The sequence below is a fragment of the Solanum stenotomum genome, chromosome 1, assembly GCF_019186545.1.
Source record: "Solanum stenotomum isolate F172 chromosome 1, ASM1918654v1, whole genome shotgun sequence".
In the NCBI taxonomy this organism is placed as follows: Eukaryota; Viridiplantae; Streptophyta; class Magnoliopsida; order Solanales; family Solanaceae; genus Solanum; species Solanum stenotomum.
Window position 1 is genome coordinate 5,232,106 of NC_064282.1, and position 13,763 is coordinate 5,245,868.

Here is a 13,763-nt window from a genome sequence, read left to right on the forward strand (position 1 = left end):
AAGAAAGATTATCCTGATTCCAATTTATAATAAAGGAGATATTTGAAGTTGTGTGATTATCATGGCATTAAGTTTGTGAGTCATGTAAGCAATGGGAAAGAGTGGTAGATACAAAAGCCCTTTCTGTTTTGAGAAAAGCCAATGACTTAAAAGNCCCCCTCCCAAAACTCCACCTCCCTCCATCCCCCTTTTCAACTCTCTCCCTCCCCTAGAACTCAGGATAACCAAAGTCTATACCCCAGTTCCCATTCTTCACACAAATTGTGACCCCATCCATATCAGTCATGTTACATTGAACATCCATGAATGTTCGTGTGTCTTCCAACTTCTTGAAGAAATTTAAAATACCACAGGTGTGCCAGACTCCGGTGATATTGACGGGCAGTAGTCCTTCCATTTCCTTCCACTGATACACCAAATTGACTCATACCAACATTCCAGCATCAAAAACTCCTCTCCACTATCCATCTCCTCTTAATAAAGGGTTTTTTCTTCATTAGAAAATAAGAGGGAAAATTTGAAGTCTCCTAACTGCAAGACATTCAGTCTGATATTGTCCATGCCTCTGCTGCCCATTTGAGGACAACATCCTATTATTCACCAAATGAGACAAAAAAAAATCCACGCAGGCATGTTCTGAAGAAGGTTTTTCTCCTGCTGAGTGTGTGGTGGAGGCGCGGAAGGTGGCTCCTTTCTGATGTCTACTCTTCTACATCTTTCTTCTAGTTCCACAAATTGCCATTTCAAAACGTCTTTGTATGTTTGTAATTTAAGCATCAGAAATTCTAGAGACAAGTAAGAGCATCTCTCTCTGAGCCAATTTATAGCTAGCAGAAAGGACCTCTCATAGCAATAAAGATCACAATTAGTTTCCTATATAAAATTATGAAGTGCAGCACATCACCAAATTACTAAGACGACAGGAATCTTGAAAAAAGTTTTGGATACTTGGCACCGCCATTCATCACATAGAAAATGCAAAATACCAAAATCATAGTTAAATAAGTAGAAGAGGGAAACAACGAGAGAGATGGTCAAGTGGAATTCAAGTGTCAAAAGGGTACCTGTGTTAATTCAGCATCTTTTCCAGTTCTCCGATACTTCATACAGCATTCATAGGCCTCCAACAACTCAATACGGTATGCCTGAAAAAGTAATGGTTTCTATCCATCAGTTCAATCAAAATTGCAACTATAGGCGGATCAAGTTGTTAAGCCACACTATGAAAATGTGGGCATACGTGGGAGAGAGTGGAGTTGAGAGTGAGGTGGGTTGTGTCTATTTCTGAGAACCCGTTCGGAATTCATGTCAGGGCAATCTACTAAAGAAGCCTTTCATCTTAAGTTGCTCGGACTCGGGTGCGGATGTCCAATACTGGTGTGGATCTAGAGGTTGGATCCTTCATGATCTAATTTTTAAGATTCGGGAATATAGATCCATGTATGGTTACGGGTGTGCGGAGATTCACCTAAAAATAATTTTAAAAATAGATTATAAAACCTAAATTATAAGATATTTTGTGGAGACTTGACGAGAATCCTAGAAGGAGATTAAGGAAAAAGGGTGACATAGAAATTTCTATATAAAAGGTATTCCATTTTCTTCAATTTCATCTTAGCTTTGGTATTGATTATAGAAATCATTAAAACTCTCCAGACTTTCCCCATTGATTTGGTCAAAGTACCCATAATTGGTTGACCAAATCGGACATGGATCCAACACCCACGTCGTGTCGACACGGGTCCAAAAGTGAAGAGTCTGAGCAACTTGGCTTTCATCTATTTCGCGCACCTCGACTAATTCCACGGGATACATACTACCTTCCACCAGCAACAGGTAACTCTGTCCACCAAGGCAAGAACAGACGGGAAGAAATCACCTAGTGTTTTTGTCTCTGTTGGGAATTGAACTTGAGACCTCATGGTACTCAACCCACATCATTGACCACTAAGCCACTCCCCTTGGCCTTTGGGGGGGGGGGGGGTTGAGTGGCTAGAAAGGGCTTTAGATGAAGACGAGTTAAGGGAAGCGGGGGACAAGCCTTTGGGACTGAATGGTTTCAGTTTGCTTTCTCCCAACAGTGTTAGAGGACAGTTAAAGATGAGTTGATGGAGACTATTGCGCAATTCCAAAAATCTGGGGAATTTGAGAAAAGTCTCAATGCTAATTATATAACCATTGTGCCAAAGAAAGTGGAGCAATGCGTATAAGGGATTTTAGACCTATTAGTCTGGTGGGAAGCATGTACAAGATTATATTGGGTTCTTTGTTGTTGTAGTCAATCCATCGTTAAATAATAAGTATTCCCAGTTAGTTAATGAAGTCCAAGAATAATTGATACTCAGGTAATAGTAAGGAAACACCATACACAAAATCTAGCCCGAAGTAGTTCAAGCTTAGTCAAACCCATATCCTAACATAAACATAACCACCCAAGCCCAGGGAAAAATAAATGGAAGGGCATGAAGAATCTACTAGACAGTCAAAGTATCTTTGTCAAGAAAGAGCATAAGCACATATTTGATTAGGAGCATTAACCTGGATGAATGCCTTCTCCTTTATAGTGGTATTATTCCTCATTGCTCCTTCCTCAAGCATTTCATGCAGAGGCTCTAACACCTTCAGCATGCCCTCAATGTTGTGTTCACCAAAATACAGACGACTGGCCTCTTCCAATGCCTCATGCCACATTTCATGCCAAAGTATTGCAACCCTGATAAGCTCCTTTGAGACAAGTTGGGCCTTCAAAATCAAGCCAATGTCAGAATGATACTTAAAGAAATTAACAAACTATCAGAGTAAACAAGTTCCACTTCACCTGATCAACGAGTACGCCACTATGCTGCCTAACTTTATCAACCACCTCTTGAGCTGCAGCTCTGCGCAAATTGCTAATTGACTTACATGCCACAAGAAGTGGATACATAAGAGCCTGCAGATAAGATCCACAATATTTTAGAATTTTGAAAAAGTAAGTAGTATATAGAGGCAGCCACAAGCAGATAGAAACATACAATAATCTCACTTGCTCAGAACAAGAAATAAAGTCCTTTAGTATCTGACCACTAAAATAACTTTCAAGCACATGCCACGATACTTTGCTCCTAACTTGAACAAATGGTATGATTACCCTCTAAGGCATTCTGCTTTCACTTATTTTCGGTTAAGTTCTGTTAACTATGTACTCCCAGAATTCATTTATTTGCATGTGCATGTCCATCTTAACACTTCTCCCAGATACAACAAATATACAAAACACCTACCAATATAGTAAGACTACACATTGTTATGTTTGTCCTAGTACGTCCGCATAGACATTTTATATCAACTAGGTTATTACACATAGAAACCTTATGGGAAGAGAATGTCATCCCCTCTATTTAGATTCATTTCCACTTATAATATGTCTTGATTACGCTTATAAAGCTTCATGAATAGTGTCAAAATGCAGTTGGCTACATATTACATGAACTTACCCTAGGGGACTAAGAAACGACACACGTGACTATCTTGAAGAGAATAGAACTGCATTAGCCTAAGATGACAACACCACCTCCTCAATCCCAAACTAATTAGGGTTGGCGGTATGAACTGAACAGGCTCATAATTTTCAAAAAAAATAAAATTACAGCGGAATGTCCAGGCACTCTTCACATGTTTCATACAACTGATAATGTTAGGTACTTGACTAACTGTAGATTTGTAGAAAATGACTGACAGCTCAGCCATGAATCTTTCATAGCAGGTCTTCCTATTTAACAGTTTAAGAATGATCAGTATGTTAGCTTATAAGGAGGTCAGATATCAAACAAATTAACCCAATAACAGTAAATAGAAACACAAGTCATTCGCAATTAGGTGTTACAAGAGAAATTTAGAGGGACAAAGTACAGGGTGGGAAGGAAATGTCGAGGGAAAACAGTGACGACTAGATAGCAAAATCATGGTTCTTATTTTTTATTAAAAGAAAAAGACTAGTAAAAACCTGTGGATGACTCTGTCCAATTCGCACTAACAAGGACTGTATCAGTTCTCTGACAGCATGGTTATTTGAATGTATCCGTGCGATAATCTGAGGTAAAACAACCAACCATGTGTTGATGTTAACATGTGTGAATCCTTTCTGTAATGCCATTTGGACCTCAGAAGTAGCTCCATGGTTGAACCACAAAGTAAGAAGACGAAGAATATCCTGAAACCCGGAAACATAACCATAAAAGTAAATCAATAATGTAATGGAAGTCAATAGTGATCACTAGTGAATCTAACAGGGCTGCTGGATAACCAGGCAAATATGACAATGCTGAAAATTAAATTCAACACATACATAAATTCAGTTAGGAGTATAGAGTTTCATCAGATAAACAAATGTTTTCATCTTGACAAACACGTGCACAGCTGCAAAATGAATTGGATAGAAAAATATATTTTTGTAGAGTATGCGGAACATGTTTGAAAGACACATGAGCTTAAAATATAGCAAGAAGCCAGCAAGAAAAGGGACACCATGTCACTGCAAGGATACGAAGTGTTAAGCAACCAGTAAGCTCAATAAGAAAGACATTAAGCAACAAGGACAAACCAGTGACACCTCAACATCACACAAGGTAGTCTTTTATAAACTGAATTAAATTAGCTGTAGATTCAGATATAACCTGTAAACTATCATCAACACCCTTAGCATGTGCTCCGCAAGCTATAGAGTGAAAATAACCAGTTACGGCAGCAACAACAAACTGTGAAGCAATATTTGCAAAACCTCTTAGAGTGTAATGAGACATCACTGCTGTATTGAAAAGTGCCCAAGTATGCCATGCTTTTCCCCACTTCGTTGCACAGTGAGTAGCATTTCTAAATGCACTAAGAATTTCTGACAAGGTCAATATGATCCAAGAAACAGTCGTTAGAAGTGATATCATCAAGCTGTCACACTATCAAGTATAAAGCCTCATTATCTTTTCTTTAGAGAGGGGAAGTGGAGTGTCTTCACATTTTACCTTGTATAGAATCATCATCCAAACCAGGAGAAAGTGCCCACTTCCAAGTGCCGAGTCTGAGGTATATACGAGCAACAAGTGGCGCACCAGAAGAAGCAACTAATGCATTCTGCATTACTGGTTGAAGAGTAGCTGTTCTCGAGAGGTCCATAGCAAGGTCCTTCAATATCAAAATTAAATGACAGTGCATGAAGAAGCATGAACATGATATTTACTTCTTGTGATACGCAATGTGATTGTAATTTTATAAGTGCAATACCTGCAACCTAGCAAAGGCTTCCTTTCGCTTATGATCCTCGCCAAGTGACCATTGGTACTTTAAGTATGCTAGCATCACCTGAGGGGGGCCGTGATACCGCACAGTTGCAGGAGTCGTTTCAGGATCGAACTGTAGGATAAAAAGGAGTCATAAACATGCAGTCTCACAAGTAGATCTATAACAAAAAAGATATAACACAAGGCAACACACGCTTTTTATCCACAACCCAGGGTAAATTACTGACCTGTAAGAGTTTAATCAACGTAGATCTAGCTTGGCTAATTCTGCCATTTTTCCGGCAGAGTGATGCAAACTTGATCCATGTTTCTATATCTTCTGTAGGAGGCAATACAAGTGCCCTCACAGCTAAAAGTACTTGCCAGACCTGCAAAAAATAAGAATATGTTGCAGATAACAGAGGCAGAATGCTCAGAAAAATGATCTGCCAAAAGAATAAGAACTTATAACTCAGAGAGAGAGAGAGAGAGAGAGAGCATGGAATCACATAAAGACAGGAAAAAGACCAGACAGACGGAGTTTTTGTAAGCCACCATGAGTTTGAGAATAAATACAAAGGCCATAACTAGTCACCCAAGCTCTCATGTAAGCATTTCCGGATTGAAAATATCAAAATATAATGATTGGGCAACCAATATGAAACTCACTCACTGAGGGAAGTTCTGAAATTTACCTCAACATTTCTTTTTGCACCCTTTATGCGCTCATTCCACATATTGCGAACAAGGGCTCTTCTTCCTTCAGCAACAGGGTTTCCCATAGGAGGAAGAGTACAGTACTCAATGACCTAATTAAATTGAGATGAAAATGAATCCTCAGATCATTAAAAATCACAGCAATTAGGAATCACTTAATAGAAAAGGCCAAAAATATATATCACCTCTTCTAATTCAGAAAGCTGTTGAACGCGAACCATGTTGCTGTAAGCACGTTCATAGCTCTCAAGAACCTAGATGAATTAACGGAAATTTGTCAAGAATTTTGCTATAAAATCCTGTACAAGTCATCAAATGAGTATAAAAAGGGAGGAAATGACGAGATAATGAGATGAAGAAACAAACCAGTGCAGCAAGCTCGGTTGCCAAACATTTCCTTGCTCTTTCAACATATTCACGTGCTTCGTCGTACTGATGGAAGAAGGGGTGCAAGTACAAAGATTACACTAGAGCAGAGCATGTCACAACATCAAAACAAATGAATGAGTGAAAAATGGACGGACTACCTTCCCTCGACGAACTAGAAGAACGGCCCTAAAAAAGGTGCCATTACTACTTCCATCACCGCTGGAAGCAGTATTTCCCAAGACTCGGAGTTTGGTTTCATCACCATCATCAAGCCGAGAAACATATTCTGCCATCTGATCCCACTCACCCATGTTCCAGGCAGCATTAGCAGCCTAAACTAGTCCAAAACATGCACTCACTATGATTATCCAAATAACAAAAACTATCAGATATTACATATAAGTTGACAAACCATTGGTGCCATTTCCAGTCGAGCTGCTGGCTCAGCTGGCGTCCAGTATTCCTTACAAAGATTGTTAAGCTCCTCCCACCGAGCTAGAGCAGCAAGGCATCGCATACGTCCTTAAGGAAACACAGAGAAGGATATAGATCATCATCAACAGAATAAAGAGCATACAAGACGAATAAAATTCACTTTTTCAACATGAACCAGATGCATAACACAACCCAATTCCACGGGTCAACTAGCATTTATTTAAGCCACCAAGCAATTTAAGAACAAGTGACGAAACAAATTTCACTGAAAGAATGAATTCAATTACCACTTGGAACCGTTAAAGTATTACATCAGGTAGTTAGAGGGGTCAATCAATTTCCTTGACTCCTTTTTTCAGATAATGAAACTCAAAAGTGAAGGTCACTACTCTTTGAAGGAAAACTCGGATCTAGAATATGATCTATCACTAGGATCAAATATCTTCAGTAGTTCTGCAAGTAGAATTCATAGACCAGATTATGCAGTAACTGTTCCAATAATACAAACCTAGAGTAGCATCCAAACAAAGATGTGGACTCGAAGCTTGTGACGCCTTAGCAGTGTATGCTTTAAGAGCATCGTCCCAGCGTTGCAACTTCTCATACCTTAAAATCAACAAATAGCAATGACATCAGTGAAGGAGAAGATACACTTGAGACCACCATTTCACGTTAAAGCTTGTGCAGCCTATAGTAACTAACTAAAGAATGAGCTGCAATTAAAACAGTACACCAGAATGCAACAATCAACAGTACCATGACTCCTTCAACTGAACCCCTAAATGCTGCTGAGCATATGTTAATATTCCAACAGCTGCCTGAAGATGTCAAGCATGATTAAGTTTAATCACCAGGAAGTCGGTATGAAACATATGTAAGCTGCAACAAACAACTAAGAAATCAAGACCTCATATTGATGTAATTGATTATTTATATGGATTAGAGCTTCAACTACAGCAACAGGATTTGCATCCCTCCTATTTGAAAGTGCGCCTTCAAATTCCATTTCCTTGTAGTGTAGGGCCTTTGCAAATGCTCGACACTGAGAGGAAGAGCTCATTATGGATACTACTTAACTAATAACAGCAGAAGGTATATATCAATCAACTACACAATATGTGAATAAACTCACCTTCTCCGCTAGAGCACCCAGCAGACGGATGTCTATAGGAAGGGGTCTCTCATCATGTTCCATAAACTCCGCCTGGAAAGTACAATCAGCCAAAACTAAAATAAAAATTATAGTACTGCGGCTTACAGAGGACAGATTACTGTTTCTATGCAACTCATTCATCTATTGAGCCAATCATTTCCAAAAAAACATTGGCAATCACCCAAGTAAAGAATATGAGAGTTTTGATAAAAAAGAAAATCAGAAACAGTTAGTTCCCTCTAATTTGACTACACCCATACCTAATCAGCCACTTGATATCATCCTTTTTTGGGTGATCACTTTATTGCTAGTTAATTCCATCCTTGGTCTATCTGTTCTCCTTAGTCTCAACTCTTTTTTAGAATGGTAGAAGCTCTCCTTAGCCCTTAGTCTTCACTCTTGAGTCACTTCACTAGAACATCAGTTATTCCCACTATCCCTTTCACACATTGAAATGCCCAAAACACAGCTTCATACTTGTCCTAGAGGAACTAATGTCATAAACCAAAAAATATGTCAATAGCAGCTGTATTTTGTACCAAGCGCTCTCTTCGCCCAAACAACCTCCACGGCCCTTTACAACATTTTTTTAAAAAAAGTATGAACTTTAATTGCAAGTAGATTTCCTCTCGGATACCAATCAACATACTTTCAACCTATAAAACCCTAAAAGAGGCCCACGAGATATCAAGTTCTAGGAACAAACTCAACTTTTAGAGCTTAGGCTACCCCTCTGTCAACATTAAGCACCGCAAAAGGAAACAACTAGAATTTATCACATGCATCAGGTAAAACCACAGTACAATCCAGATGATGATTCCATATAATTCTCTATNCCTAAAAGAGGCCCACGAGATATCAAGTTCTAGGAACAACTCAACTTTTAGAGCTTAGGCTACCCTCTGTCAACATTAAGCACCGCAAAAGGAAACAACTAGAATTCATCACATGCATCAGGTAAAACCACAGTACAATCCAGATGATGATTCCATATAATTCTCTATCCCCCCCCCCCCCCNAAAAAAAACATGGTTAAACAGTATATTGCCCCCAGCACCCAACCTGAAACAAACAACATCATAACTCAAAGACTACGAGATCCTACCACTACCACTATGATTTAATGTGTGCGCTGTAAAGCTCTGACCACTTCTACTCTTTCTAGGAACATCTCAATTACAGGAAAAACGGAGGGACTATCTTGTTAAGGTAATTATTCTGTTCAAGCAGTCTGAACATGTAAGGGGACAGTCAATCTTCTTGTATACATAAGCTGATTCTCCTAGAATATATGAAGAACATGTAAATGCCTCTATTTTAAACTCAAATTTCACATTAACACCGTCATTTCGTGAGAACATCAATGGGTCAATATCTTCAAAACTGAAGAATGTGGAAAAACTAACCAAGTTCAGAAGTGTAGCAAGAATTTCAGGTGGGATATTTGGAGAAGAAAACGCCATTTCTAAACTCCGTACTAGCTGCCTTTGACTAGCCTCATTAAGTTGTGACCAGCAACTAACAAAACCTGCAGCAAACAGCTCCCGCCCAACAAAAGGCTGCAAAAGTTCAACATTAGAAAAAAGAAAGACAACTAGAAGCACTTCTATATTTCTGGAACTTCCTCTTTTTTAAAAAGTCTTTTAGCTTCTTCTTTTTTTCTTATGAACAATGAAAAAGAGATTTTCTATTTATTTATTTTTTGAGATAAAGGTATCTGATGAGGAAGAGGATGTTGAAGAGGATAATACCTGTAGTTGTGCCAGTCTTGCACATGTTCTTAATGCTGGACTAGGTGATTCTTTCAAAAGTTCAATGCTGAAATGCCTCATCCACTCTGCCCAATCCTCTTTAGTACTCCGTTGAGAAGCCTCACCGGCGGTACGCAATCTGCCATCATTGACCTACATAAATGTATTTTAGAGTCCGTATTCCCAATTAAACATCATCAAAATTTGAAGAAAAGTAACGGAAAAATTATTCAAATAAAAGAAGGAAACAGAAATTCAATAATTCCTGCTACAACTCAACGTACAGGCCGACCTTCATATTTAAAATTCTGTTTTCTTGGTTTTAAAAAGAAAGGTGCAATGAAGAGCGAGAAATTTGACCCCATTGAATCCCCCACCTGATGGGATACCTAAGGAATCCCTTTTGTTTTATGAAAATAAGTGAAATATCATTAAAATGAATCAAGAAGATGTTAACCAAACATCTAGCTTTTAAGGAACTGCTAGAATTTGAGATACCATCAAAACATATGTGACTCCTTACAGCCGAAATACAAAAAAAATACAAGCAGGCATCATATCCAGATGTTCTTGATGGCTTTATGAACTTTCCAAGAACCCCATGATTCATAGACATCTCTGACATTATATGGCATAGACAATTTCAGCCCAAAGATGAAAGTTATTTCTCTTTTTCTTTTCTTGTTTGGGGATCATCGAGATATCCCCAAACCCTTTTATTTTCTTCTGCTAAATGAGTTAGCAATTATCTCCCATGTTAGTAAGGAAAAGACAAGGGGAAGTAACTTTATTCCAACAAGTAAATGAGTTTCATAACCCTCCATGTCAGCATTTTCAGCCCCTTCAAAATTTGATAGACAAGAGGGAATAAATCTTCTTCCCTAACAACATATCAAAAAGGTAACTAATGAATGATCTACCTTAGTGGAAGTGATCAAAATCTCCTCTTTCCTTCACCTCCCTTCATGAAATCAAACAATAGTGCAAATATGTTTACATCTCCAGACCAACTCCATGTTATCAAGAGTCTGCTACTTATGGCAAAGAGCTATGAATAACTAGCAAATAAGTAGGACTTTCCCTCTTACTTTTTTTTTTTTTTTTAATAATGGTAACTGTATATACAGTTACCATTATCAAAAAAAAAGAGGGAAAGTCCTACTTATTTGCTAGTTATTCATAGATAAGTAGCAGACTCTTGACAACATGGAGTTGGTCTGGAGATGTAAACATATTTGCACTATTGTTTGATTTCATGAAGGGAGGTGAAGGAAAGAGATTTTGATCACTTCCACTAAGGTAGATCATTCATTAGTTACCTTTTTGATTATTTTTTTTTTTGGGGGGGTTTATTTCTTTTGTTTTGGGTGAAGGTGCTATTATAGTTATGACTTATGAGAGTGCTCAAAGTCTGAACGTAGTCAGAAAGGATTTCATCCTACCATTAAGTACAACAATCGTAAGTCCCAGTGACAAACAAAAGAAGATTAAAAAATTACCTGATGGTTTCTGAGCTGCTTCTGCATGTCGGTCCCAACCTCATAGAGGTCACTCTCTCCATCACTTAAAGGATCACTGATGACCTCAACCGGCAGCCGCCGATTTAATCTCTGAGCTGTGGTGCTCCCAAAAATCAGTGGCTCGCGTTTTTCCAGTCGTCCCTGGATCTCTTCAAATTCCTTGTGCTGTATTTAAAAAATTATTGTATCAAGAACAAATTCCCCAGCAGTATAACTATAAGCCTTTATAATGTTATAGTAGTGACAGGGAGAACCCCAAAAATCAATGCAGACCTGCAGCCTATGTTTAACCATAAGCTTATGAATAGAAGGAATAAAAATGGTGAAGTCCTCTCCAAGAGCATGAGCTAGGCAACAAAGTGCATCAATAGCATCTTTCCTGAACTCTTCTTTGTTTCTGTGAATGGAAGGGAGCACCCACAATTTATCAACACAAACTTGAAGAAAATATTGCAGAAATCACATAGTACAAAGCTTTTATCAAGTACAAACTCACAATTCAGTCTCCTTTAGAATTAAAACAGAAAGGATAAGGTCAAAAACGATAAGATAAAACTGAGTTTTGGAAAACAGCAGTAGTAGAATCGTCTGGCAATTGTTCATGACATAAGGAAAGGAATTGCATTCAAAATGAAGTTTAGACAGACATGAGAAAAATTCTTGCAATATTGACTAAACTTGGAACACTAATAAAATGATTTAAATTTTAATGTTTGCTTCACAATTTTCCAGCCATTTGTGTCAAATTACTGGATGACCTTCAGTAAAAGGAATCAGAAGCTGCAATTAGTATACACTCCAAAGTAATAAATCAAAGTTCAAGGTTCACTTCTATATAAGTGTGTGCGAGTGTAGATACATATGGGTCGGAATTTGATATCTGAGAGTGTACTCACTAGAGTCAACATCAAAACCCACAAACAGTAGATCTTTGTCATTTCATTTGTTATCTATTGATTCGAAGAAAATGAGTTTCATATATTATCAGTGATATTATTGTGAGGGAGAAAAATCAAACCCATCCAAGACAAGCTTCAAGTGATGCACAAGCGAAGATATGTGTCCAGTAACCTGCAAAATGGAAATGAAGAGAAAAGGAAAAGGAATTAGGAAAACAAGCAATCAAATGGAAGCAATGAAACTTAGAAGTACTCCCTTAGTCCCTTTACACCAACCTGCACACAAGGTATCAATCTTGTAAGAGTTTTGATTGCACCACGTCTTACTTCTACTGAAGCGTCCACTTTAAACAACCGAATAAGTGCAGGAAAAAGAAGATGCATATGCTCATCTAATGTCCCTGCACATTAAGGTGAGACAACTACCATCAACATCAAAGTGATACTAACCAAGGCATGGACCAGAAACAACCAAGGAAGACTAACCACCAAAAACTTCAAGGGTGTGGAGAATAGGAATAACATATGTGTAGTCATTAAACCTCTCCGCATCAGTAAGAACTTGAATACAACAGGGAAGTATATCAGGAAGATACTTTCTGAATTCATCATTGAGTGCCAAGCAAAGTTGCTCAACGAGATGCAGAATCTAAAACAACAAAAGAAAACGACCAGTAAGATCATTAACCAAAGCATCTGATTATAATGCCCTACACCAAAAATATGTGCAGTATATTAATACCAACTGAAACTACTACTGTTCTTACAGGAGCAATGTGGACAGGTCTGTTAGCAACAGGCAAGCTGAACGATGACCATAATTCTGATATCAGAGAGAGCAACTCTGGCAGATATTTACGGATGTGCTACAAAGAAAAAAATCATTTAACAGACCTTAAGAAATTAACAAATCCAATTGAACAACAAGACAGACAATATAATTAAAACGAAATATTACCTGTCGTGCAATAGATACCAAGGTTCCAAGTTTCCATGTTATAAATTCCTTTAGACCATCCTCACATATGCGTACAATGTGAAAGAGATCAGGCAAAACCTACAGAAAAATAAAAGATACAATTATAAATAAGCATCTCTGATATAATCATCCACAACTAATGTTTGGGAAAAGAAGGGTATACCAATTACAAGCAATAAAATTCACTATGTTCTATTTAAGTTTTCAACTTCCCCGTGTCATTAGTTGGTTGTCCCCTACTTTTATAAGTTAAAAAGGAAAGATCTGACATCTTTATTAAGCTCAGGTTTTTTTTCTCTGTTACATTTGCTCTGTAAAAAGGGTGCAAATGGGAGGGTTTGCCGGGCATGGACAGCCAGGTGAACTGTTTGTGACATGCTAAAGAACCACATTTGATGAAACACCAGGGGAAGGATGAACTCACACTTTTAAACATAAACATCCAGCCAAATTGATAAAGTAAGCTATACAATGGAATGCGAGCAACAATTCACGTATATATCCTCGTTATGTGAGATAGTGGACTAACCTTAGGCAAATAAGGGACACACCCGAGGCCCATTGACTATACATGCAAAAGTCAGAAGACAAAAACAAATAAGTGTCCCAGGACTATCAGTGTCAAGGCAAAGCAGGATAATAATAATGGAGTCCTGCTTAAGAAACAGGTATAAAACAATGAGAAATG

The 13,763-nt window shown here is 38.1% G+C and overlaps 1 protein-coding gene across 3 annotated transcripts in view; it reads right to left on the reverse strand.

Annotated features, from left to right (window-relative positions):
* Positions 1-13,763, reverse strand: part of LOC125848645 (serine/threonine-protein kinase TOR) — a 36,391-nt gene that overhangs the window by 7,007 nt on the left and 15,621 nt on the right. For 2 of the 3 annotated variants that reach the window (XM_049528558.1, XM_049528568.1), the window contains exons 19-45: positions 13,605-13,640; positions 13,055-13,153; positions 12,864-12,962; positions 12,583-12,745; positions 12,373-12,497; positions 12,216-12,268; positions 11,471-11,594; positions 11,177-11,362; positions 9,678-9,830; positions 9,333-9,485; positions 7,906-7,977; positions 7,681-7,815; positions 7,530-7,591; positions 7,282-7,379; positions 6,751-6,860; positions 6,497-6,670; positions 6,336-6,401; positions 6,155-6,223; positions 5,948-6,061; positions 5,501-5,641; positions 5,257-5,385; positions 4,998-5,157; positions 4,656-4,870; positions 3,986-4,192; positions 2,819-2,932; positions 2,539-2,742; positions 1,065-1,145 (exon numbers count right to left, since the gene is read on the reverse strand). In XM_049528558.1, coding sequence (XP_049384515.1) covers positions 1,065-1,145; positions 2,539-2,742; positions 2,819-2,932; positions 3,986-4,192; positions 4,656-4,870; positions 4,998-5,157; positions 5,257-5,385; positions 5,501-5,641; positions 5,948-6,061; positions 6,155-6,223; positions 6,336-6,401; positions 6,497-6,670; positions 6,751-6,860; positions 7,282-7,379; positions 7,530-7,591; positions 7,681-7,815; positions 7,906-7,977; positions 9,333-9,485; positions 9,678-9,830; positions 11,177-11,362; positions 11,471-11,594; positions 12,216-12,268; positions 12,373-12,497; positions 12,583-12,745; positions 12,864-12,962; positions 13,055-13,153; positions 13,605-13,640 — 3,342 coding nt within the window. The remainder of the gene's footprint in view (positions 1-1,064; positions 1,146-2,538; positions 2,743-2,818; positions 2,933-3,985; positions 4,193-4,655; positions 4,871-4,997; positions 5,158-5,256; positions 5,386-5,500; positions 5,642-5,947; positions 6,062-6,154; positions 6,224-6,335; positions 6,402-6,496; positions 6,671-6,750; positions 6,861-7,281; positions 7,380-7,529; positions 7,592-7,680; positions 7,816-7,905; positions 7,978-9,332; positions 9,486-9,677; positions 9,831-11,176; positions 11,363-11,470; positions 11,595-12,215; positions 12,269-12,372; positions 12,498-12,582; positions 12,746-12,863; positions 12,963-13,054; positions 13,154-13,604; positions 13,641-13,763) is intronic. The other variant, XM_049528576.1, reaches the window with a different exon arrangement.